This window comes from Schistocerca cancellata, chromosome 1, assembly GCF_023864275.1.
Source record: "Schistocerca cancellata isolate TAMUIC-IGC-003103 chromosome 1, iqSchCanc2.1, whole genome shotgun sequence".
NCBI classification, from domain to species: Eukaryota; Metazoa; Arthropoda; class Insecta; order Orthoptera; family Acrididae; genus Schistocerca; species Schistocerca cancellata.
Window position 1 is genome coordinate 535,506,324 of NC_064626.1, and position 26,738 is coordinate 535,533,061.

General features: G+C 44.8%; 1 protein-coding gene across 1 annotated transcript in view; it reads left to right on the forward strand.

The window, feature by feature from the left end:
- LOC126179512 (inter-alpha-trypsin inhibitor heavy chain H4-like) overlaps positions 1–26,738 on the forward strand; it is a 123,306-nt gene that overhangs the window by 22,872 nt on the left and 73,696 nt on the right. The window contains exons 2-7 of the mRNA XM_049924613.1: positions 3,017–3,183; positions 3,299–3,409; positions 5,353–5,491; positions 7,036–7,150; positions 11,128–11,288; positions 23,887–24,090. Of these exons, the coding sequence (XP_049780570.1) occupies positions 3,017–3,183; positions 3,299–3,409; positions 5,353–5,491; positions 7,036–7,150; positions 11,128–11,288; positions 23,887–24,090 (897 nt within the window). The remainder of the gene's footprint in view (positions 1–3,016; positions 3,184–3,298; positions 3,410–5,352; positions 5,492–7,035; positions 7,151–11,127; positions 11,289–23,886; positions 24,091–26,738) is intronic.

The following is a 26,738-nucleotide window of genomic DNA, read 5'->3' on the forward strand; positions in this document are numbered from 1 at the left end:
TTTATTTGAAAAAACGATCAGGACGCAAAACCTGAATCTACAGTATTTGCAAGATTTTGTCCTGTCATTTCGGAAGCCTGAGGCGAGCTGTTGCCGACCGATCGATCGATAATGCTTCCCTGTTCACTAATTGTTTCACTGCCTACACCATTATTTGCAGCCCGCTCCATTTCCCTATGCACAGTTACCAAATTACTACTTTGAACATTAGTTAATTCATTACACGGTGGCTCTAACATACTGCTTTTGTCTTCACTGTCATTTCTCAGTTTACTTTGGAGCCTAGTATTACGTTTTTCACACGCCATTATTGTCACAATATTTCACACGACAACACAGAAAAACACAATTTGAAGAGCAAAAATAAGGGAAAACATTAACATAGCACTGAAAATAATATCTAGTTAATTACAAGCGTAGTTGCGAAATACTTGGTGCAAATTTCCATGCGTGCCACACCAGTTTTACTGTACAACAATGAAAGACTGCAACTACAAAGGAGATTCTCTCTACAATTACACGCTAGCAATAAACAAAATCTACACTAATTACACAAACTACAAGAAAAAATCAGGAGATTCCAATGAGGTATCCTCGGCTAAGGGTCGACATATGAAACGTCCCCTTAGAACAATTGTACATGACTGTGCTTATACTGACATACAATATTTTTAGCGCAACGCAATCTGACTTTCAAAAATCCCTACAAAAGAATTGCCCTGACTAACATTAACCTATACCTTTCACAAATCACTTACCTCACAAAACTCTTCGTTACTCAAGCTACTGCAATACAGCGAGCGCCACTACTGCCAACTAAATAAAAGATTCAAACTACTGAAGGCACTAACTACTAATAGGCATAGTTAGCAAATGAAAGATTTTGTTAGAAAACAAACAATGTATTTACCTTAATATTGTTGAAAAATCATAATATACATAGCAGTTCATGACATCCAGTCTTACAAATTTCAAAACTCCGCCATTTCTCTCCCCACATCCACCACTGCTGGCGGCTCGCCTCCAACTGCGCAACGCTACGCGCTGTTAACATCCAGCTGCCCAACACTACAATGGCAAACAACAATGCAAACTAGCCACAGACTGCACACAGCATAGCCAGTGATTTTCGTACAGAGCGCTACGTGGCGTTACCAATAAGAAAACCTAACCAGCATACTTACACATGTCGGGTAAAAACAGCCGTATATGTGGATCGTTATCCTGCTGGAAAACACCCCATGCAACGCTGTTCGTAAATTGCAGCACAATACGCCGAATCGTCAGACTGACGTACTGATTTGCAATCTTTGTAATTGGGAACCATGACAGTGCTCCTGCTATCATATGAAATCGGAACCCAGACCACGGCCCCAGGTGTAGGTACAGCGCGTCTAGCACGAAGACAGGTTGGTAGCAGGCCGATAACTGACCCACTCCTAGCTAACACACGGCCATCACGGCCACAGGGGCAGAACAAGCTTCGGTAAGAAAAGACAACAGACCTCCACCGTCCACTCCAAAGAGCTCTCGCTTGACACCACTGAAGTCGCAAACGGCGGTGGTTTGTGATGAGTGGAATGCACGCTACACGGCGTCTGGCTTAGAGTTAACCGTGAAGTAACTCATTTCTAACAGTTAGTTCCGTCATTTTGGTGCAAATGGCTATTCAAACTGCAGCTGCAGATGCAGTACGACGCGCCAGGGCCAGAAGCCGGATATGGTGGTCTTCCCTCTGGGCAGTGCCTCATGGCAGTCCGGAATGCGCTCTTCCTTCGACCGTTCATTCTCGTGACTGCCGTTGCCAGCAGTCGCATACAGTGGCTCGTTCCTGCCAAGTCTTTCAGCAGTATGACTGAAGAAATATCCAGCTTGTCGTAGCCCTACTGCACGATCTCGTTTAAACTCAGTGAGGTTTTGACGTTGGCGTCTTTGTCGCCTTGAAGCTATTCTTGACTAACGACAACTCACCATGTCCAATCTCAGGTGTAATTAACGCTTAAAACCGTTATAGCGTGTATTTAAAGCGATACATAGAGTAAAACATTTGGTGAATGAGATATGGTGTTGCTACACAGTATCAGGAATCAAACAGCACATAAACAGAACGGGATCTGCGCCACATTGATTGTAACCGCGGCTTTCTGTCGCATACTCATTCAACAACATACCCTAAGCGACCACAGAGTTCCAGTATAGTATGGCACGTTGTAAATAAAGGAACGCGTTACCTTGTGTTGCAGAAGAGGCGCGTAGAGATGAGCTGTGTATGTTTGATGTAGTCACTTCGTTAATAGAAGCCCGTTGCTGCTTCCATGCATGGCTCAAATGGCTCTGAGCACTATGGGACTCAACATCTGAGGTCATCAGTCCCCTAGAACTTAGAACTACTTAAACCTAACTAACCTAAGGACATCATACATATCCATGCCCGAGGCAGGATTCGAACCTGCGACCGTAGCAGTCACGCGGTTCCGGGCTGAAGTGCCTAGAACCGCACGGCTTCCATGCATTGCTTACTCCCTCTCAGTATACGTCAAGCCAGCCACACGGACCGTATCACACAAGAGGAAAACACGCCCTCACTCCCAGGATATCCCATACGGAATAGACTGAAGCAGAACGCCTTGTTTTCCTTACAACCTGCAAGGTTGGGGTGACGTCGCCCACACTAGACGTTGGCCGATGGAGTACACACCTCAAAGGTGAGACTCATATATATGAAGCAGCCGTGGAAATGATGAAGTGGATGAGTGTGTCACAGATGTGACAGCAAAGACTGCTCGCGAGAGGAAGCTACATAAGAATAAAATAAATGGATGATGGCCAATTATAATGGACACCTTCAATAAGCCTACTGCGAAGACACGGGACAAGGTCAGGAAAAGGAAGACTCACTGAAAATTCTGATTTGGTTCCCACAAAATGGCCAGCGAGTCGCCTCCAAAGTCAGTGATATTTTAAATCATAACTTTTTTTTTCTTATTTATAACACTAGATTTACGCCTTGTTTCAGGAGTATCCACCACCAGACGTGTACAGCCTCCATGTGGTGAGCCACGTGCGGAACCGGTACGCCCAGACTGTGGTGACCAGCAGGGTGGCCAACACCGCCAACGTGTCCAGAGAAATCAGCTTCGACGCCGTCCTGCCGGAGACTGCCTTCATATCGGGATTCGTCATGTGAGTTGCAGATCCGCTAGTAGCCTGCTGTCAGTGAAACTTCTCTTACGTGTGGCGTCACGAATAACGCCAGTGACAGGGTGTGCACTGTAAGGTGTCTGTTGTGTTGTTGCAGAGAGATGGACGGCAAGGCGTACGAGGCGTACGTGAAGGGGAAGGAGGAGGCGCGAGAGGAGTACCAGCAGGCCGTGCAGGCCGGGCAGGGTGCAGCACACGTGCAGCTCAGGTAGGGGCCTCAGCGTGGTTACTGCTACCACGGAGTTAGCGAATAATGTTGCAGTCGTAGCCTAGTAAGTTTGGAAATACGGAGCATTTGTCGTAGGAATGTAGGCAGTAACGAACAGCTGTTACCGACTTTAACGCTCAAATTCAAAGTGTGTGGTGCTCGGATAATATTACCGATATACTTACCAATGGTTAAAACAGCAGCTCATTTCCGGGGCAGCAATATGTACTTCTGTAGAACATACTCAAACTTCTGCGGCATTGTTCGAGCTTCAGTGGATGGAATAGAGGGGCCATGAGTGGTTACATGGAAGTGCTGATCAGAAAAGCTACGAATGGCTCATGCTGTAGTTATTGGCTTGGTTTTGGAAAGTTTTGTCTCTACGACCTATCGATGCACTGGGACGCAAACTAGTTAAAATGGAGTTGGAGAGAGGACTAGGTTTTCAGTAACGCTGAATAAGGGATTGGAAAGTGGTGTCACGCGCCTACAGGAGATGAATAGGGGTTTTGCGCATATTGGCCATGTAGAGGATATACAGGAGTGTGTGTATGTGTGTGTGTGTGTGATTTTGGGGAGGGGGGAGGGGGGGGGGGCTTGGGGTGCGTCTGCAGCGATATGAGGTTTCGGAAAGGTAAGGGTACCAGGCAGGCAGTTCTGACGTTGGGAATGATAATGGAAGCAAGACTTAAAAAACTCAAGGGTTATAGGGTTGGTGGACCTCGAAAAAGCGCTAGATGATCTAAAATGGTGCACGATGTCCGAAATTCTTAAAAAAATAGAAGTAAAGTACGGAAAGAGGCAGGTAATATACAGTTTGTACAACAAGCAAGAAGGAACAATAAGACTAAAAGACCGAGAATGAAGTGCTCAGATTAGAAAGAGTGTAAGGCAGGAGTATAGTCTTTCGCTCTTACTGTTCAACCTATACATCGGAGAAGCAATGACGGAAACACAAGAAAGACTGAAAAATGGGATTAAAATTCAGGGTGAAATGATGTCATTGATAAAATTCACTGATGGCATTACTATCCTCAGTCAAAATGAAGAAGAATTACAGAACGTGTTGAACAGAATAAACAGTCTCATGACTGACTGTAGATAAAAAAAAGGCGAAACAAATGAAGAGTAATAGAAATAAGATTAGCGACGAAATTAACATCAAAATTGGGGACCAGGAAGTAACGGAAATTAAGGAATTCTGCTACCTTGGAAGCAAACCAATGTATGAAGAGCGAAGCAAGGAATAAACATAAAAAAGCAGATTAGCACTGGCAATAAGGTCACTCCTGGCCTAGAGAAGTTTACATGTACCAAATATCGGCCTTAATCTGCGGAGGAAATTTCTGAGAATGTACGTTTCGAGCACATCATTTTATGTTAGCGCATTATGTACTGGGAAAAAGAAGAAGAAGAGAGTTGAATCGTTTGAGACGTGGTGCTGCAGACAAATGTTGAACATTGGCTGTAGAACAATTCTGAAACTTAGGGGGACTAATAAGATAAGCAATAAGGTTGTTTTCTCCAGAACTGGTGGATGAAGTAACATATGGAAAACACTGACAAGGAGAAGAAACGGTGATAGCACTTGTGGGGAATATCGGGGAAGGGACTTGTGGTGGTTAAAAGCTCTTGGGGGAAGTCAGAGGCTGGAGTATGTCCAGCAAATAACTGAGATGAAGCGGTTGGAGCACTTAAAGATTAGACAGCAAAACTGCAGTAAGGCGGTCACAGTAAACTGGAAGTGTCTATGTTAGAAATTTGCCACATACAAGTAATTGGCTTTCTTGCAGTCGATGCACTTAGTGTTTTCAGAGTTTTACAAAGGACGTTGATAGTGAGCTCTAATCTTTTATCGTGTTAGGCTGGATGTCCATCAGCCCTTAGACGACGATCAGTTGCTTAAAATACTGGTTTACAGATGCAACATTTCTGCGTTTCAGCACCAGGGACTCAAATGTGGTGTCCGTGTCGGTGAACGTGGAGGCGCAGAAGAAGGTGACCTTCAACCTGACGTACGAGGAGCTGCTGCAGAGGGAGCTGGGCGCCTACCACCTGCGCATCAACCTCAATCCCGGACAGGTACGTCTGCTCTACACAACTGTAGTTAGTTGTCATTCTCTTTCTGTCACGGAACAGACAAGCCGCGTGGGTTAATGAGTTGTGCATTATCCGAGTATATCTTTGTTGCATTCAACTCCAAACTGCACCAGTGCTTAGACTTTGGAAGCACTGTGCGTCACAGTAAAATGATACTGCAAGCTACAGCCCGAGTTAAATCCCAGAACTGTTTTATGGAAAGGACGCAAGTGACCCTGGTGGTGCTGACAGAACCATATGACTGGAACATTGAGCTTAGGATCTTTGTGCTAATCAAGAGCAAATTATATGCTAACATTGGAATTTGTCCACTCTCTTAGATATAAAAAATCAGACGTCTATATTAACCTGATTCACTTGAGACAAATTTGGAGTCCTAGGTATAATACTTACGAAGGAAGGAAAACTATTTTCAGTTAGACGACTGAAGCTGTGTCTCAAGGTCTCCCAGCTAACGGTGATACCAAAAATAGAAGTGTCGCGCGGGGTAGCCACACGGTCAAGGCGCCTTGTCACGGTCCGCGCGGCTCCCACCGTCGGAGGTTCGAGTCCTCCCTTGGGCATGGGTGTATGTCTTGTCCTTAGCGTAAGTTCTTCTAAGTTAGATTAACTAGTGCGTAAGCTTAGGGACTGACGACCTCACCAGTTTGGTCCCATAAGACCTTACCACAAATTTCCAATTTCTAAAAGTAGAAGTCATTGCCATACACTAATGCCTGAGCCTTTAAGGCCAGTCCTGTACAAGGTGGGAGATACTTTTTTCCGACCTGTTATGAAGTTAAAAACTTGTGTATCGCAAGGATGGCTGTTATGATTTATAATGTCGTCTGAGTTTGTCTTTATTTAGGATGAATGTTTTACCATTTACGTGTTCAGTAACATGTGGCTAATAGATATTACTGTGACTGACATTTTAATTTATGCACTTCAAATTTTCAACCGGGAATGTGCTGTCCAGTTTCTTCGTAAACAACTGTAAGGGATAATAGAAGAAATGAAGTGTGGAACGTGATGTGACGTTGGCTCGATGCATAAACCCTTTCATGGAATATTTAAAGTTATCTCTGAATTGTAGTCCGTATGAGACTTCAGGCCTGAGCAGCGTCCGCATCAAGCCATAATCCCTACCTTAACAGTTGAAGTTTTAATAGCGCCATCATACCACTGATAATTTGTTCAACAGCTAGGGTGACAGTTGTCTGGAGTAGGCTTTACTGCCGCACAGGTGATTACAGTGTTGCCAAACTGCCGTTCTTTGACGTCCACTTTGTCCTGAAAACATGCGCAAGACGAAATTGTGTTGCATACATGTTTTTAGTATGAAAGATGCGTTGTGAAGTCCTGTTGTACAAATTTGCTTGAAATGTGTGGAATCAAAATCGAGGATCTGATTATACTCAACATTACCAGTTATTGTCACTAACGTATTGAACTTAATTTAAGTTAGGTGCATGAATATTTTCATAGAACTTTGTTTACCCAGTGACAGTGTGTTCGCAGCGCTTTACTTCCATCTTTTGACACAGATCGTGAACGACTTATCTGTGGAGGTGCACATCAACGAGACGAGTGACATCACCCTCCTTGAAGTCCCCAGTCTGCAGCAGAGCAACGAGGTCTTAGACGAAGAGAAGAACTCTAGTGAGTACACCACTGCTATCAACTTCTGCCGTTTCATTTGTAATTTGTGTCTATGCACTGATGAAGGCAGATGACATATACTTTCAGGTAAAATCACCTGATTCACACCTCCATTCCCCACTTACATTTAGAACTTTATGTGGTATTTTGGTATTGTGTAGAATAGTATAAAGAAGTACACACTGACAACAGGTACTGTGATTTATATTGTTTGATAAAAACTTGGTTGCTTAGCTATAGCACACTGGCGAGCCAAAACATTATGATCACGTTCTTAATAGCTTGTTGGACCAGCAGCGATTCTGCATTGCACGGATTCGACGTATCCTTTGTAGATTTCCGCAGGTATGTGGTACTAGATGTCTGCGTACATGACAGGCATTTCTCGGAAATTGTGGGCCGGTGATATGTACGGCGCAGCTGGCACACGATAGCGTCTCAGATGCGAATTCGGATAAGGTGAATTTGGTGGCCAAGACACCAACGTGAGGTCACTGTCACGACCCTCAAATCACTGTAACCAGAATCTGGACCTGTGACACAAACAGTTATGCTGCGGGAAGATGCTATCACAGACGAGAAGGACACTACAGATGATGCAGGGGATCCATGATAATCTTCATGTAGTCCACTCCTGTCTTGGTGCCTTCGACTGCCATCACATGTCCCATGGAAATTCGGGTCAACGGCCCCATAGCGTAACACTGGCCCCACCAGTCTGCGTCCGTGCCGCGGTGCACGATTCGAGCACCCTGACATCACTATCGACCTGATGTAACAAGAAACGTGGTTCATCCGACCAGGCGACCCGTTTCTATTGATCGACTGTACAATATCGATGATACCGTGACCATTGCAGTGTTAATGGGCATCGTCGTTGGGTCAACGAGAGAACACCTAGGGGTCGTTACTGCGAAGGGTCATCTCTAACAATGTGCGCTGAAGTGTATTCGGAAGCACTTGTGCCTGCCCCAGCATAGTACTCTGTGACCACATCTGCCGTAGATCGCTGCGTATCCTGCTTTGCATACTGGGCGATTCTCCGACTTCCAAAGGTTCGTAATGACGCTTGGACTTCTAACAACTTGTTGCCTACTCCCGATTTTACCGTGCTACAGCCACTTTCCACAGATTCTCACGATAGTAGCACTCGAACAGCTAACGAACTTCGCCATTTGCGATGTTGTGGTTCGCCGGATCAGGGCCATTACAGTTTGCTCTTTGTGAAAGTCGTTTATGGCAGTGGACTTCACCGTTTGTCGCCAGAATCGTCTCTATAGTAATTCCCGGTTCATATCTACTTCCTTATAAAAATTCCTTATTACATCACGGACCCAGAACGACACCAGACAGCAGACGGTATACTGCATTTCTGTCGCCTGATCAAGGTTATTTACTTCTGTAGAGGCAGCGAAGTGTTTGCACTTATAGATATGATGAGTATTAGCAAACATACCGAGGTCCCGCTGGCCTGAATCTTAAAACCACTTGGCTTTGCAAATAAAAATGCCAGATGGTCCTGAAGTCTAAAAGGTTCCAGTGTAGTTGTAACTTCAGTTCACGATGTTTTTTTCCTAGTGTACCACTCAGTGACCTAAATTAACAAAAATGTTGCCGTAGAGAATGTTCTATATGAGCGTTTCCTACCGGAAGGCCAAATATGTCAGAAATTCATATAAACAGTACTGGCTCAGTAAGTATCTATTATAAAGTGGTAACATTAATAAGTCTGATGATTACTAAATTTAGTTTTTCTATGGCAATGAGGTTTATTTGTAAGAAACTGTGCGTCTTTCGCTGAACACTTACCTCTTCCATGAAACAGTTTTATTTTGATCTGATGGTGGCTATGGCCAAAATACGTAATAAGAAATGCGCTAGGAATCACCGCCGATATCTATAACGATTGCCTATCGTATGTGGTCAGTAATAAGTTTCCACCCCTCTCCGTTCCTCACCCCATAGCTCAGAAACTCGGCACTACTACTACTACACTGACTGAAAAGAAATCCGGGCGTTGTGGCCCATCGGTTCTAGGCGCTTCAGTCTGGAACCGCGTGACCGCTACGGTCGCAGGTTCTAATCCTGCCTCGGACATGGATGTGTGTGATGTCCTTAGGTTAGTTATGTTTAAGTAGTTCTAAGTTCAAAGTTCTAAGGGACTGATGACCTCAGAAGTTAGTCCTATAGTGCTCAGAGTCATTTTTGAACGGAAAAAAATCGCAACACCAAAAAGTAATCAATATAGAGTAATGAAATTTAGGGAATACATGTGTCTAGTAACATATTTATATGATTAACATTGCAGGTTCAGAGGTTAATGAAACCGCGAGATAAGTCATTGCAAATGTGAAATGCTGGTATGTCGACAACCGGTGTGGCGACCAGAATGTGGAATGCAAGGATGCAAACATGCAGACATTGTGTTATACGTATGCTGGATGGAGTTTCATGGCTGTTGCACTCGATCGGTCAATACAGGGATTTTTAATACTGTTTGTGCATGATGCTGGAGTTGTCGTCCGAAGATGTCCTTGAACAGGCCAAGGCAACATGTCAACATTCTACAGGGAATGTTGGCTTAACACAGTTGAATGTGGGCGCTCTTTATCCTACTGAAAAACACCCCTGGATAGCTTTTCATAAATGGCAGCACAACAGATCGAATCAGCGAACTGACGTAAAACTCTGCAGTCAGGGCGTGTCGGATAACCACGAGAGTGGTCCAACTGTCGTTCGAAATCGCACTCCAGGCCATTTCCCCAGGTGTACCTGGTCCAGTGTATCTAGCACACGGACAAGTTGGTTGCAGGTCCTAAAAGGCCTCCTGGTAACCAAAGCACGGCCATCACTGGCACCGAGGCGGAAACAGTCTTCATCAGAAAACAAAGCGTACCTCCACTCTGCCATCCAAGAAGCTCTCGCTTGATAATACTGAAGTCGCAGATGTTGGTAGTTTGTGGTGTACACGTTAGAGCTGACTTTGAATTAATCGATTTGCAATAGTTCACTGTGTCGCTGTGATGCCAAATGCTGCTTCAATTGGTGCTACAGATGCAGTACGATGCGCCAGAGCCATACATCTCTCGATAGTGCCACGTAGCCGTCCGTAGTCCGCTCTTCGTGCGACCAGAATTTCTCTTGACAACCGCTGTCAGTGTGTGGATTCCTGACAACTCATTCTGCAATATCGCAGGAATAACATCCAACTCCTCGTAGCCGTATTTACACGATCACGTTGAAACGCGGTCCGGTGTTGATAAAGGGTCTTTGTCGTCCTAAATGCATTCTTGGTTCAAAATGGTTCAAATGGCTCTGAGAACTATGGGACTTAACATCTCAGGTCATGAGTCCCCTAAAACATGGAACTACTTAAACCTAACTAACCTAAGGATATCACAACATCCACGCCCGAGGCAGGATTCGAACCTGCGACAGTAGCGGTCACGCGGTTCCAGACTGAAGCGCCTAGAACCGCTCGGCCACAGCGGCCGGCAGGTATTCTTGACTGACATCAACTTACTACGTCCAGTCTCACCCTTGAAAATGATTTGCAGCCTCATAGAGAGGCTACTAGTGCCACTCTTAGGCGACGGCCGTAAAATTTGAATAGACACAATCTTTCAGATGCAGAAACTCGCTCAGCAACTTTCGTTTATGTCACGCAACTGCTACTTGGTGCTGCGATCTTTTTTTTCCGTCAGTGTATGTAGCAAATCCTCCCATTCGTGCATTCACGCATCTCATCGATCAGTAGCTTTCATTACTTGGATTCTTCGACCTCCATTTCAACATAGTGCGATAATCTAAATACACACGTTGTATTTGTCTTAATAATCCACCCTACTGTAAATCATTTGGTGGGTAACTGTATGGTGCCTACTTGCAGTTTCTTACAGTAACGATGATTGAAGTAGCGAATAAAGAACAATTTAATAGTATGCCGTAACGCGTACTACATATGATTCTTCCTGCAGCTAACCCTCTGGCGCACACGGAGAGGCCTTCGCCCACGACAGCCGAGGTGCGGTGGTCTCCCAGCAGGGAGGAGCAGGCGGCGCTGAGGGCGGAGGGCGTGCAGGGACAGCTGCTGGTGCGCTACGACGTCGACCACGCCGCCAGCCCCAACCAGATACTCGTGAGTCACCCCTGTCGTCGTTCATCAAAAATTTCTGGCAGCTCATCGTCCTTAACTTAGATACCAATATTAACAGTTAATGCGAACCACCACAGCCGCAATGATACACATTTTTTGTGTTACGACCAGTTTCGTTCGTTAGAACATCATCATGATGCCGAGTTGTCTTGTGTAACATTAGAGGAAGAAACTGCATATGACGATCATGCACTGACGGAAAAAATCACAACAGCAAAAAAATAATTAATCCAGAGTGATGAAATTTCGGGAATACATTTGTCTAAGTAACGTATTTAAATGTTTGACACTGAAAGATCACAGGTTAATGTATGCACGAGATAAGCCACTGCTGATGTGAAATGCTGGTACATTAATAACCTGTGTAACTGCCAGAATGCTGAATGCAAGCATGCAAACGTGCATGTATTGTGTTGTACAGATCCGCATGTCATTTTGTGGCATGAAGTTCTGTGCCTGCTGCATTTGGTAGGTCAATACAGGGACGGTTAATGCTGTTTGTGGACGACGCTGGAGCTGTCGTCCGATGATGCACCATGTGCTCGATTGGAGGCAGATCTACTGAGCCAGCAGGCCAAGAAAACATGTCAACGCTCTTAGAGCTTGCTGGGTTGCAACAGCGATACGTGGGCGACCGTTATCTTATTGGGATACACCCCCTGAAGTGGCATTCGTGAATGGCAGCACATAACATCGAACCAGCAGCCTGACGTACAAATTTGCTGCCAGGGTGCGTGGGATAACCACGAGAGTGCTCCTGCTGTCCTACGAAATCTCACCCCAGACGATAACCCCAGGTGCAGGTCCAGTGAGTCTAGCACGAAGACAGGTTGGTTGCAGGCCCTTAACTGGCCTCCTCCTAACCTACACACGGCCATCACAGCCAACGAGGCAGAACCAGCTTTCATAAGAATACACAACAGACGTCCGCCCTGCCCTCTAACTAGCTCTCGCTTGACACTATTGATGTCACAAATGGCAGTGGTCTGGGGTCTGGGGAATACAATTTATATGGCATGTGGTTCAGAGCTGTCCTTGAAGTAATCGAATAGTTCGTGGTGTCAGCGTGGTGCCAAATGCTCCTCAAATTGCAGTACGATGCGCCAGACCCATACGCCGTACTTGATTGTCTTCGTTCCTGGTAGTGCCGTGTCGACATCTGGAGTCCTGTCTCATTGCGAATGTACATTCTTATGACAGTCGCAGTGGCTTCATTTTTGGCAAGTCTTTCTGCAATATTGCAAAAGGAACATTCATCTTCTGGTAGCTTTATTACTCGACCGTATTCAAACTCAGTGAGGTGTTGATAACAGTACCTTTTCCACCTTAAAGACGTTCTTGAGTAACGCCATCTCGCTACATCCACTCTCTAAGGTAACAAACGCCTACGGCCATCACAGCGTATGCTTAAAGCAAACATGATTTGTAGCCTTATAGTCACATACTAAAGCGATTCTTATGCTACTAACACGAAAATGGAATAGAAATCATGTTTCAGATGTAGAAACATGCCTAAATCTTTCGTTTATGTCGTCAGTGTATAAACATTTTGTCGAAAGCCTGGTAGAGACATGGGGGTGCTGTGTCTCGTGCACTTACTGTTCGCCCTACTTCCGCCAAGCGGTCGGCAGAATGTTTATATGACAGTCATCTCCAGATTTTTCCTCTACTGTTACACGAGACACCTAGACGTCTTAAATCAAGATACGGTGAGAACGCGGCATCATAATGATGTAACGAACGATACCCGCCGTAGCACAATGAATGTGTATCAATATAGTTGTTGTGTTTCTCGTAAGTCATACACGTTGACGTCAATCAGCTGTGGAGTTCGAATTGATTATGATTATTTTACGAACGTTTAAACTCATACAAAATTAATGTAATGAATCTCATCAGTGAAAGATGAAATACAAAGAATGGTAGAGCAGTGTACAGTAAAACGTGGTCCAAACATCATTTCAGTAGGCCCAACATCACTTTACGACATAGAGCTCCTGGCGGTTGAGATCCAGTCATGCACGGTGACCTCTGTAGGTAAACCACCTAACTTCGGCTTCATGGAGCCACTTGAACTGCCTAACTTACACTCACAGTCAGTTGGTGACTTTATCTGCCACAGTACATCACGGGGCTAAAGGGAAACATATAAAACTGGAGAAGAAGTGGAAGACTGGATTAACAAATGAGGCTGGTGTTAATCAGTGACCTGAAGATGTCACCATCCTTCAGCAGTGCCAGATGGCGTCGTGGATATAACTCAGTAAACATCTTGCACAGCAAGCAAGTAAGTCCTAAAACTCGGTCCATATCCGGAGATGTATGACGATTATATCAAATAAGTTCAAGTTGGCTCACAAGTATATCCCAAGAGGATGAAGAACGAACCACATACCAGGACTTCAAGATTTCAAGGCTCTCTTGGAGAGAATGATCCCTTCTCAGAGGAAAGAATCCAAACAACTGAAGATCTCCCTTATCTTGAATTAGCTTCCAGAAGTAAAAAACGATGTGACCTAGTACCAAACCTACATATGAAAGAGAACAATCGAAAAGTATGGATATTCTAGAATACCCTCAAAGTAACCCAACAACTGCTGCTCCTAATCTCTCGAAGATAACTGTTGCTAAAACTGTCCATCAGTCAGTTCTGAACTGTAAGCCAAAGGGAAGATCTATAAACTCCAATCACGCGAGACGTGCTGATGAGAAAGACTGCCCCGCTACTACTTTCAACCTAAACGTACTGAAAACGGTATTCAAGTCTATGAGAACCATACAGCTGCAGGCTTAGACATACTACGGGCAGAAATAATTACATTGTTTGGACCTGCTACAGAACAGTGGATATTAAATCATATGAACACTGTATTTCAAAATTGCAAAGTCTCAAGATTTGTTTCAAAGACAAAGTAGCAGAATTTCTAAAGCCTGGGAAGAGACAACAGAACCAAAAACTTTCGTCCAGTTTCACTTCTTTGTCATTTGTGCAAATTACTGGAAAGGTTGATTGGAAAGGTTGATTCTAAATCGAATATCAGAATACATCGACAAAAGGCTCACGAGAGCAGTCAGGCTTCCATCAAGGAATGTCTTGTTGTGAACAGATCCTTAATTTAGTCCAACACATTGAGAATGGTTAAGAAAGAAGTCAAGTCACAGGTGTTGTTTTCGGTGAACTCACTTCGCCATACTACAAAATAAAAAAAAGTCGATGGAGGATTCAGAAAAATAGTTTCCCTCAGGGAATCGTGCTATCCACGCTGTTGTATAACTTTCACACGAACAACCAACTAACTAGAGGATTTATTTGTGCTTACGAAACAGCAATTGCTACTCAAGGTAAAACCTTTGAGGAGGTGGAGAACCTTTAACAAGAGCTCTCAAAAAGGTGGCTAGGTACTATAATGTTAACCAGCTAAGGCCAAATCCTAGAAAGACACAAATTTGTGTTTACCCTATATGAAACAGAAATACTAAAATAAAACTGAACTTTACTTAGAGAGGAGAACAGCTATTCCACTGCGATACTCCCAAATACCTTGGAGTAAGGATGGACTGCTCCCTTCAGTTCTAAGTTCACTGCGAAGAAGTAAAGCTCGAAGTGTCTGCACACAACACCATCCGTCTGCTTACAGGAACCACCTGGGGCGCACAGCCAAAAGTTTTTTTTAACATCTGCCCTGGCGCTATGTTTCTCCACAGTGGAGTATTCTGAACCATTCTCGCAAAAGTTGATACAGGTTTGAACGACTCTTGTCCCACTGTGACCGACTGTCTACGATCAACTGCTGTCAGTAAAATGCACCAAATTATGGATATAGCACCACTAAGTATTCGCAGGAAAGCAGCTGCAGAAACGGAGAAGAAGAAACATAGAAAACGGATCCCAGACATCCCTTGTTTGGTGGGTGAAATAAATTATCTCATATGCGTCACCCTAAATTAGTGTCCAATCGCATCATTTTTAATTTTTCATCTATATTTTTCTATAACAATTCACGAATAAAACAGCGATGACGATTAGCATTCTTGGTTTATGTTCTTTAACAGACAGTCGGGCATCAGTGTCACTGCATACAAATACAATAATTTATTGTTGTCATTAATTTTAGATTGTGAATGATCAGTTACGCAAAATCAAGTGTTCGTACCTTTATCGATAGTTTTAGTTTTTACGGAATCCGTTTCTTGCAGTCCTAGAATGGGACGTACGTATTCCACTACTGCGGCTAATTTATTCCACATGTCAAAATTGGACACAATCAGAAGTGGTTAAATCACTTTGGAATTACGTAGGCCTATGGCATTCAGGAAAAAAGCACGCACACACACAAAGTGCGCGGTAACCAACTTTCTTGTTTGCGTTGCTGGTATGCGCTGCTTGCCTGCTTGATTATTTGGTGCTCATATACTAGTATGACACAATATTCCTATCTCCCCTACTGGATGCTGTTGTTGAATGTGCGTGATAATATTTCGTGTGAGTATAACCATGATTTTCAATTATTGATAAAACACTAGTGCACGCAACGGATAACAAGACACATGCACAAAACCAACGCACTCAGTAACGGAGGACGTAAGCGTTAGCATTTTTACAGGCCTACGTCCACATTCCTACTGTGTTATCAAGAAAACGGGGGGAATGCTAGTTCATTTGACATTATTTAGTAAGGTAATACGGAGCTTCTTACTATTACGATTATGGATTTGAGCTCTGGGAGACGAGAGGTAATCGTCTGAAAATTCCAACTCGTTTTTTTCTTCTTTTTTTAGGTGACTGAAATTTTATTACAAATTTAGATGTTATAATTGAACATAATTTGGAATCACTGGTCCGTACCAACAACGGTGCTGGCAAGTATTAAAATGGCTAATTGGTCTCGTATTATCAGCCTATCAATGGTCACACTATGAGGAGATGAACGGAATTCAGTATCGCACACCAGTGCACAACTCTTCCATGAGTCGCCACGATGAAGCACACCGCGAAGCACTATGCAAAATACCGCTACTACATAAAGGCAAGAGCTCGTCCGCTGGGAAGTTACCCACAGAGAAGTTCGAGCACATAATTTTCAAGTACGATCGTGAGACGAGCCAAAGAGGGAAAGTTGGTTCGCGAACTGTATCTGCTGTGGTGTACTGCATTTCACGTGTTACCACCTTCCAGACGGAGCGTCTCCAGCACTGCGTCCGCTCCTAAGTACGTCCCGGCTACCAGATTATCCGCGTCGCTACGGACCGGCCACCTCGGCAGTCGTTCGAACTGCCATGTTCCTATTGGCTGAAGGCCAACCTTCGCCCTCAGAACCGACCTTTCTGAAATGCCTCAAGGAGTCCCTGTGTTTAGCTTCCCTAGTTTCTCTTTCGAGAAGCCTGTCGCATCTACTGACAATCCTTTTAAACAGCCCTTCACCTTTCTAAGCAGAGGACATTCACACATAATGCCCTCATGCATACTGGAAAGGTACAGAGAGGACGACGAAGTGTGACACATTGAAAAGTAATCGGAATATAAAGCTAGTTGCCTTCCACATGCCCATTAGCTGCATTATTCATAAAGCGTACTCACAGTACCGCTTCAAAAGGTGCTGCAAAACTGTCTTTTGCTTAGCATAACGGTAACAGTCACTTCCTAGGTATAGTGTATTGTTCAATGTTATGGTTGGTGGTTGGCTGATTTTTTTGGGGGCAAGGGAAATCAGACAGTGAGGTCATCGGTTCCATGGTCTAAGATGGCAGTAATCAAGGGGGGAACAACACAAAGAGCACAGTTCAGTCAAGGTAAAGGGATAACGTGCAAATAAATAGGGAAGAGGGATGTCAGGGCAGAAAGAAAAGGAAAAATTAGGAGGGGGGTGGATGGAAACCGGAAGAGCACCGCCACCGACTTGTCCCGACAACCATACCATACCAGACCATTATGACCATGCAATGCGGACAGCTCCAGGGGAAGAAGACCCAAGAAAAGGGGAAATAAAACAGGACAATGGACATAACAAAATGTAGGGAAAAGGCGGGGAGAGCCGGTGTGGAGGCAAGGTCAAGATCTCCATAATGAAGCCTACCCTAGTTAAATTCCAGAGGAAAATTCGACTGATACCTGAGCCGAGAAACCACTTTTTGGAAGAAAACTGAGGACGGATGTAACCATGTGATAATCGTCTGCTAACAACCGAGACAAGGACGGTGGGAGGACATGTTTAGGGTGAAGGGCGAAAACGTGGGGGAAGTCCAGCAAAATATGGGTCACCACAAGGAGAGGCCTGTCGGTGACTCATTGCATAAAAACCCATGGGTCAGCCTAGTATGGTCAATACAAAGAAAGCAGAGGATGGTAGATTCCAGCTGGGAGAGGTAGAGGGAAGAAGCCTTGTGGTGGGTCTCCTTGATGGCGCTAAATTTATTGGACAGTGAGGTAGCCTCCCAAGATCTGGCCCACTATTGAGTAAAAAGGGATTTGATACAAAGCCACAAACCCACCCCAGAGGGGTCACAGACAATGGGAGGTAGGTGGCCGCCCCCTCAGCCAGACAATCAGTACCTACGTGTCCAGGAATCCAAAGGAAATCAACCAAACAAGCAGCATCAGCAAGATCAACGAGAAGACCATGGATGGCAGAAACCAAGAAGTGGCGGCAAAAACAATGAGGCTACTCATTGAGTATGTACATAGCAGAACTTGGCTGAGTGAGGACTGTTTAATGAAGCAGATGGTTCTATAGATTGTCATCAATTCCGCAATAAACACCACCACACGCGGTGACGAGAGATGGTGTTCCTTGCTAACAGAACACATGAAGGCGTGTTGCACATAATTGGTGGATTTAGAGCCAAAAGTGTAGGGAACAACGGTATCCTGAAACTCCTGTAAGAGGCTTCAGAGCAAATAATGGAACGCCACTGGAGCAATGAAGGCTTTCAAACCTCAGAAATCCATAGGAATCTGAAGCTGAGGAACTAACCAAGGGATTGGGGGGAGGGTGATCAGGAGAGAATGTGAGGAAGAGGACGAGGAGGGGAGATGGAAGTCAAGGCTGAGAGAAGCAAGATGCAGCCGAACCAGTAAACCCAGTCGAGGCAGTGGGTGTGTGACGGTGCAGAGCAATGAAAAGAATAGAATAGAAGGGAGGAGGAGCGAAAAAGCAGATAGTGATGCCATAGGAAACCAGAGATGAGACTACAGAATTGAGCGGGGAGTATTCCCAGTGTCAACCAGAAGACCTTCACCAGGGCTACTGTGGGACGCACTGGTTGCTAAACAGAAACCACAATGGTGAACCAGGTGTAAGAGGAGCGGCGTGGAAGGGGCAACTGATCCACAAACTTGACAACCATTGTCCAGTTGAGGCAGAACTACTGCCCATTGTAGGCGGAGAATGATCAAACAATCTGCACCCCAAGAGCTATGGGCAAGGAAGTGAATAACAGTGAGTTTACGAAAGCAGCCATTCTTCAGATGATGAATATGGGCAATCAAGTAATCTTCTTGTCAGCAAGCAGACCTAAGAAACGGAACTGGGGGACCACAGTCAGGCGGTGGGCTTTGAGGTAGAGCTGCAAATCAGGATGGGCCATATTATGTTGACAGAAATGTACCACCCTCGACTTAAGGGAGAGAATTGAAAACAGTGGAAGCGCACCGGATGGCATCCTGGAGCCACTCTTCTGCAGAGGCCACCGAGAGGGAGGCAACCCAAATGCATGAAACTTCCACATACCAATGGTCCAACAGAGGGCACAAGACCATCAATAGCTATGAGAAAAAGGAGAACTCTTAATGTGGAGCCCTATGGAATGCCATTATTCTGGGTCTGCGTAGAGCTGAGAACAATACCAACCCAGACTCCTAATGACTGGTGGGACAGGAAAGGTGAAATAAAAACTGGAAGGGGGCCCCAAATGCCCCACTCATGCAGCGTAAGGAGGATGTGATGGCGCCAAGCTTTGTCGTTTTCCATATGAAGATTGAAGAGGACTGTGATAAGTTAGCAACACTGAGAACAGGCCTGTCAAACAGCGGTTTTCAGACAAAGCAGGTGACGGATTAGAGAGCGCCCCTCCATAAAGCTGCACTGGTAAGGAGATAAAAGATCTCGAGAGGCAAAGACCCGATTGAGCTGACAAGCCACCATTTGTTCTACTAACTGACAGGAGACATCAGTCAGGCTCACTGACTGGTAACTATCAAGGGTCGCTGGAAACTTGCCAGGCTTAAGGACAGGAACCACAATATTTTCTCTTCATACTATATCTTCATTGAGAGGGGTTCAAATGGTTCAAAGGGCTCTGAGCACTATGGGACTTAACTTCTGAAGTCATCAGTCCCATAGAACTCAGAACTACTTAAACCTAACTAACCTAAGAACATCACACACATCCACGCCCGAGGCAGGATTCGAACCTGCGACCATAGTGGCATTGAGAGGGGAAAATACCTTGGAGCCAAATACAGTTAAACACCTGTTACGGAAAATTGAGGTGTTGAAGCAATTAGTTATGTATGAAATCAAGCTAGGAGCTGAACTGTGGGAACAAGAGAGGGCCAGAAGAAGCTTCCATTCATTAAAAGGTTCATTGAAGGATCCCACCTGACAAGGAATAAAATATAAGTGGGAAGCTTCAGACCACTGTTTCTTGAGAAGGAAGGCAGCTTGATAGGAGGCTGATGCTGAGCCATCACAAAATGGGTCATGAGGTGTTCCATGAGCACTGATGGATCTGTACAAAGGCCACCCGGAAGGGCAAGGCCTGAAGTGGAAGACTGGCACAGAACCCCTTGTAGGGTGTGGAAAGTAGCCCACACTCATGATGAAGAGACAGAAGAGTCTAGAAAGGAGACAAAGCGTTCCAAATACACCCATTTTCTCTGTCTGAAAAAGTAACGGGCTTTGGCATGACGATTTAAAAGTAATAAGACCAGCAGAGGATGAGTGTCGCTTAAGACGTTGCAAGGTGCGATTACGATCATGGATAGCGGTAGCAATGGCCATGATCCACCATGGAGCTGGCCGACGGTGAACGAGGCCTTTCAAGTCAGGAATGGCAACGCCAGCAGTTTGTATTATCTTACTGGACAGACCACAGGCGCCGGCCGGAGTGGCCGAGCGGTTCTAGGCGCTACAGTCTGCAACCGCGCGACCACTACGGTCGCAGTTTCGAATCCTGCCTCGGGCATGGATGTGTGTGATGTCCTTAGGTTAAATAGTTCTAAGTTATATGGCCCTGATGACCTCAGAAGTTAAGACCCATAGTGCTCAGAGCCATTTGAACCATTTGAGATCACAGGCGACTTCGTCAATAGAACTCAGTAAAGGTTGCGGAGAAACTGCCTGGGAGGTATATAGAGGCCAGTCAGCACGATGGAAAGCCCAGTGGGGTAACCTGGTCATCAGGAGGCGGGAAGGGTACGAGAGAATCAACGGGAAGTGATCTTTGTCACAGAGGTCATCGTGTTGTAACCAGTGTAAGGAAGGAAGAAGAGAAGGAGATGAGAGTGACAGATCAATGGCAGAGAAAGTGCCATATGCAACACTACAACGAGTAGGGGAACCATTATTACAAAGACACAGGTCATGGTCCCCAAGAAAATGATCAGAGAGGAGCCCATGACTAGATGAAAAAGCACTGCCTCACAAAGGGTGATGGGCATTCAAATCCCCAAGGAAGAGGAAGAGAAAGGGGAGCTGCTCAAGAAGCCAGTTAGGGCAGCAGAATTATGTGAGCTGTCAGGAAGGAGATAAAGATTGCAAACTGTAATTGCAGAGTCCAAGCGGACCTGGACAGCAACTGCTTCCAGTGTGGTATGAAATGGGATCCATGTAATAACAATATCCATATGGACCAAAGTGTGGACACCACTGGAAGCCCTCAGAGGGCCAACCCGTTTCCGACAGAAAGTACAGAACCCACAAAGGGTGTGTGACTGAGGATTAAAACAGTGAGATTCCTGGAGCTGCTGTGTAGAGGGCAATAAGGGATTGCACTCTGGGAGGTGACGGCAGTATCCATTATAGTTCTACTGAATAAGGATAGAAACGGTAATCCAGATTGGAAGCAAAAGGACTGGAGCCAGTCATGACATTGAGTCACCATTTGTCACCAATGAGGATGGTGTGACACCCATAAATAAGAGGTCAGATCAAGTTTATGGGGGGGGGGGTGGCGAGGCGAGGGGTGAGATGGTACCTCTTGGGTCATTGGAATTGGGGGGGGGGGGGCTTGTCCTGGGACTTGTGTTTCTTCATCTTCTCTTTCATAAGGTGAGGAGGGAGGGCACAGAGAGAGAGCAAGCTTCTGCGAGATCGGGAACTGAAAGAGAGCAGGCGAACTCTAGGCACACAGACCGTGTGTGCCATTCTATAAAATGTATTTTAACCATCAGCTGTTTATTTGTCCTATTCGTCATCTACCGGTTCCAGTTATTAGCCACTATCCAGGATGTAGGGTACAACAGTTTAGTTTAAATCATTCCAAATTCCTCTGAAGCTGAACAATATCGAAATTATCAAGTTAAGTCTGTTTTCCCTACATCCTGGACGATGGTTAATAACTGAAACCGGTATATAACAGGACAAATAAACAGCTATTGGTTAAAATGCATTTTATAAAAAAACTTTATGGCTGTTGAACTTATCTTATGGAAAAATGTGTGTCCCTTGGCTGAAGTGTGGCACCTGGCCTCTGACCTGAAAGACGCATCCTCTGAGGGAGCCCTATAATTGGCGGGCGCCGTAGAAGTGGGACACTTCTTCGGCCAGGGAGGGGGAGTGGCATCGAGAGGTAAGGACGTGGGAATTACCAGGAAAAGGGAGAAGAGAGGGGGGCTGGACTGAGGTAGAGAAGAGGGGGGATAGGGAAAGGAAGTAACAGAGGCAAAAGCAGAAGTCATCAAACAGGACAAAGTCGGTCAAATTTCTGACGAGCTTCAGTCATACTCCTGTAACTCCTGTATCTTGTTTCCTTTTTTATTAGCTGGGAAACCTGGTGAGCGTGGAGAGTCAAGGGCATGACACTGAACACACACAGATAGCACAACACAGGGGCTCCCCTCGTGGGGTGGGTGTCCCCAGACACCACACAGAGGACTCACCGCGCATCAGGAAGACATGTGCTCAAAACGCAAGCACCAAAAGCACCTCATGGGCGGTGGGATGTATGGCTTCACGTCACACAGATAAGATATAACCTTGATCTTCCTGGAAGGGTATCTTTCTCAGACAGAATAAATATGCCGGTACTGGTGCCATTGTCTGTATGACTTTTCTGCGCACCCCAAATAAAATGAACGCCCCTTCGTTTCAGATTGACCTGCAGTTCCTGATCAGTTTAAAGGAAGATTTTCCTATGAAAGATAACTGGATCATATTCAAAGACTGATGGGGTATGATGGACACAGGATATCGCCAAGACGACCACAAGCAAGAAAGCTACAAACTGAGTGGCAAGTTTTGATCAAAAGGGAAACCACCTTATTGAGAGACTCCGCTATGATATGCCGAAAATGAAGGTCTCTTTCTTGCCGATAGCAAACAAGTAGTGAACTGCGTGTCCTGAAATCCATTTAAAGGAGCTCGTCGTCTTTTGTGGGAAGTATCCCGACTCCGGTAAGGCGGATCCCGAGAAGGCATAACCGGTATACTTGCTTCTAATTCACTGTAAGGTACCATGTAGACTGGACGTCAGAGGCAAGATAAGGAGCGCATTAAGTTCACCAGACGGCACTCCAGTCGACGTGGGGATGCTTTCCATCAACCACATTCGGTGTCCTCTGTCGGTGAAGAAAGTTGTAGTTCGCTTAGACATGAGGCGCGTTGGCAGTGTCGCAGTACGGACATAGAACAGTTCGAGGAGAAAATGGCAGGAGGAAAAGAAGGGTGGTAGGATGTCTGAAAGCTAGATACGGGCCGAGAGAGAGCGTGGTGCTAGGGCTTCCAGCAACAGGTTGGCGAGGAACGTGGGATAACGGCCCCACAGCACCTTGAGAGCTGACAAAAAAGGCCATCGCTTTGCCAGGGACATGGTACAAGCCTAAACCGCCCCTGCACCGCGGGAGAGTGAGGATCTCGTACTGATTCTTGAACAGCAACCGCTTCGAACACGTGGACGTGGTCCCTGACCGAGTAAAATTTCGAACATATTGCACGCTGCAATGCAGCATCCCTCTTCAAATCTTGATTTCCATGGGAGTTGGGATGATATTTGTACATCCGCACTGAAACAAACATTGAGGAGGCGTGCCCCTCTTCTTTCATAAACGTAGATATCTGAGTGTCATCTGTTGTGCGGACATGTCCGACAGAACAGACACCAGTCAGATATGTACGTTTCTCTTTTAGAACGTCGGGGGACCTTTCCCCTGTAGCATGACACTGCCTACTCTGTTGTAGGTTGCTTCATTCCTAACGGCACTCAGTTGGTTACTTTTATCTGCGCTCTCCTTTCGCTGTGGCCACCAGATCTTTTTCGTTTGGATAACGTTGCTTTTCCAGGCTATTACTTAGTACTGCCATGTCGCTGTGCCGCAGTTGCTGTGAGGGAACACCGACGGTGTTGTAATATTTCCTCTGAGCAGGTGAGTGATGACGGCTACTTCGTGCACTTCTACTCGCCGGCGGACCTGCCGCCGCTGCCCAAGTACGTCGTGTTCGTGCTGGACGTGAGTGGCTCGATGGGCGGCCGCAAGATAGACCAGCTGAGGCAGGCCATGGTCTCCATCCTGGACGAGCTGCGCCCGCGAGACAACTTCACGCTCATCACGTTCTCCTCTGAATCGCAGGTAAGGATGAACATACGTTTACGTGTGGCCAAAAGCATCGGAGACCTCATATATCGTGGGAATTATGTGTTTGTCCCTTAATACTAATTTATTTTCTCACAAGGATGGTGCCTTATGCATATAGGCAGTGACAAAAGTTTTTACTGATTGGCGACTCCATGGAGTGTCCTTGAAACGTCCCCTTAGAACAATTATACACGACTGTGCTTAAACTGACACACAATATTTTTTTAGCGCAACGCAATCTGACTTTCAGAAATCCCTATAAAGGAATGACCCTGACTAACATTAACCTATACCTTTCACAAATCACTTAGCTCACAAAAATCTTCATTACTCGAACTACTGCAATACAGCGAGCGCCACTACTGCCAGCTAAATAAAAGATTCAAACTACGGAAGACACTAACTACTGATAGGCATAGTTAGCAATTGAAAGATGTTAATAGAGAACAAACAATGTATTTACCTTAACATCATAATATATATAGTAGTTCATGACATCCAGTTTTACAAATTTCAAAACTCCGCCATCTCCCTCCCCACAACCACCACTGCTGGCGGCTCACCTCCAACTGCGCAACGCTATGCGCTGTTCACATCCAGCTGCCGCTGCCCATCACTACAATGGCAGACAACAATGCAAACTAGCCACAGACTGCACACAGCACAGCCAGTGATTTTCATACAGAGCACTACGTAACGTTGCCAATAAGAAAACATAAACAGCCTACTTACATCCTGTGCACCACGACCAGATAATGGATATACTTAGAAGGAGAGACAGCATTGGTCATATTTTTTTGTTTTATTAACCGCAAAATCGATTTTCGGTCACTTAGTGACCATCCTCAGTGCTGTAATATACAACTTAAATTGGTAGGCACTGGTGTCAACAAGCTTAAGTTTATGTGATCGCTCTAAGCTTGTTGACACCAGTGCCTACCAATTTAAATTGTATATTACAGCACTGAGGATGGTCACTAAGTGACTGAAAATCGATTTTGCGGTTAATAAAACAGAAAAAGTTTTTACGATGTTAACAAGATAATTATGTGTAAAGTACGCTGAATGTGTTCGATAAACTGAATAATTCTGATGTGACTTCTGAAATTTTCCCGGCGTATTTCTTCTTCTAATAATTTCCGGGTATGCAGCCGGATCCCGTCGACATTCTGCCACGATATTTCGGCCCAGAGACGTCCGGCCATCATCAGGTGAGTACACAACTACTGAAGAGCCCAGGTGCAGTCGCGGTATTTATGCCGAATCTCGCGCCCGAGTTGTACGTGCTGCCCTCGGTGGTGGAAATAAAGGTTCATCTAGTCATTGAGTATCGAATGACACTGTCGATTCCGCTGTGATTGTATAATTTTAATAACAGGATTCCAATTTTTATCCAGCTGAAAGCCGTTGTCACGATTTATAAGATTATTGGCAAGACGTATTTCCACTGATTCCTTGATTACGGAATCCCAAAAACCGGAAACCGGGGATAAAATTTTTGTTACATTGTATTCCATTGAATGTCCCAAAGAAATACAGTGCTCTGCTACTGCCGATTTTGACGGTTGCCGCAGACGGGTGTATCTTTCATGTTCTATACATCGTTCATGGACAGTTCTTGTCGTCTGGCCAATATATGCAGCGCCACATTCACAGGGAATTTTGTAGACGCCTGCCTTCTTCAGTTGTAAATCGTCTTTAACGGATCCAACCAGGGCCCGGTTCTTAGCTGGTGGACGAAAGATAACCTTGATTTCCGGCTGCATACCCGGAAATTATTAGAAGATGAATAATTCTGCTTTATCAAAAATAGAAAAGAAGCGTAACGAAACGTATCTCTGAAAAACCTTTGACAGGACAAGATTTTAAACACGGCTGCAACAGGACAGCTAGTGGAAACTGCTGAAACACGGTGTTAATATGGCACTGCGTTAGGCTGTGCTGACAAAAGAGGAATCAAGGCTTAGACTCTGTAAAATAACTTACATAGAATGTTTGAGTATCGTATTCAATGCTAACATAAACGTAACCTCTTATTATTCTCTACTTAAATCTAGGGCCTCCGTCTTCACTGAAGTTGTCTTACGATTATTACTTAAAATTGTACATAAAAATTTATAAATTTGATGATTAGTAACATAATGATGTTTAACGTAGGCATTTATTCAAAAAGAAACTCTATCATTTAAACTATTACCTCAAAAGAAAGCATTCTATCTTCTACGCTATTCATATAATATCAGAATCCTACCACATTGTCTATTGCTACTTTTTGGAGAAACTTTTTTGTTAGGAATTTATTTACAGATTTTCCATGTTTTGTAACTAACTTTAAAATTTTTCATAAGTTAGGAAAGGAAATTCCTGGCAGTTCCACGTGTACTCGTTTTCTGTCCAATTCATAGTCCATTTGTTGTTGGGTTATGTTCGAGACCTTTTTGAATAAAAATTAAGATAGACAGATTTTTCTTCCAACACCAATCTGTAGCTCTTTTATTATGACAAAGTAAATTTATATTCTTACTTTGTGTTGTGTTTCAATACTTAAAACATTACTTCAACAAACATTCTACACACGGTATTTTTACAGAGTGCAAGCTTTGACACTTATTTTCTCAGTATTATTCAATGCAGTGGCACAT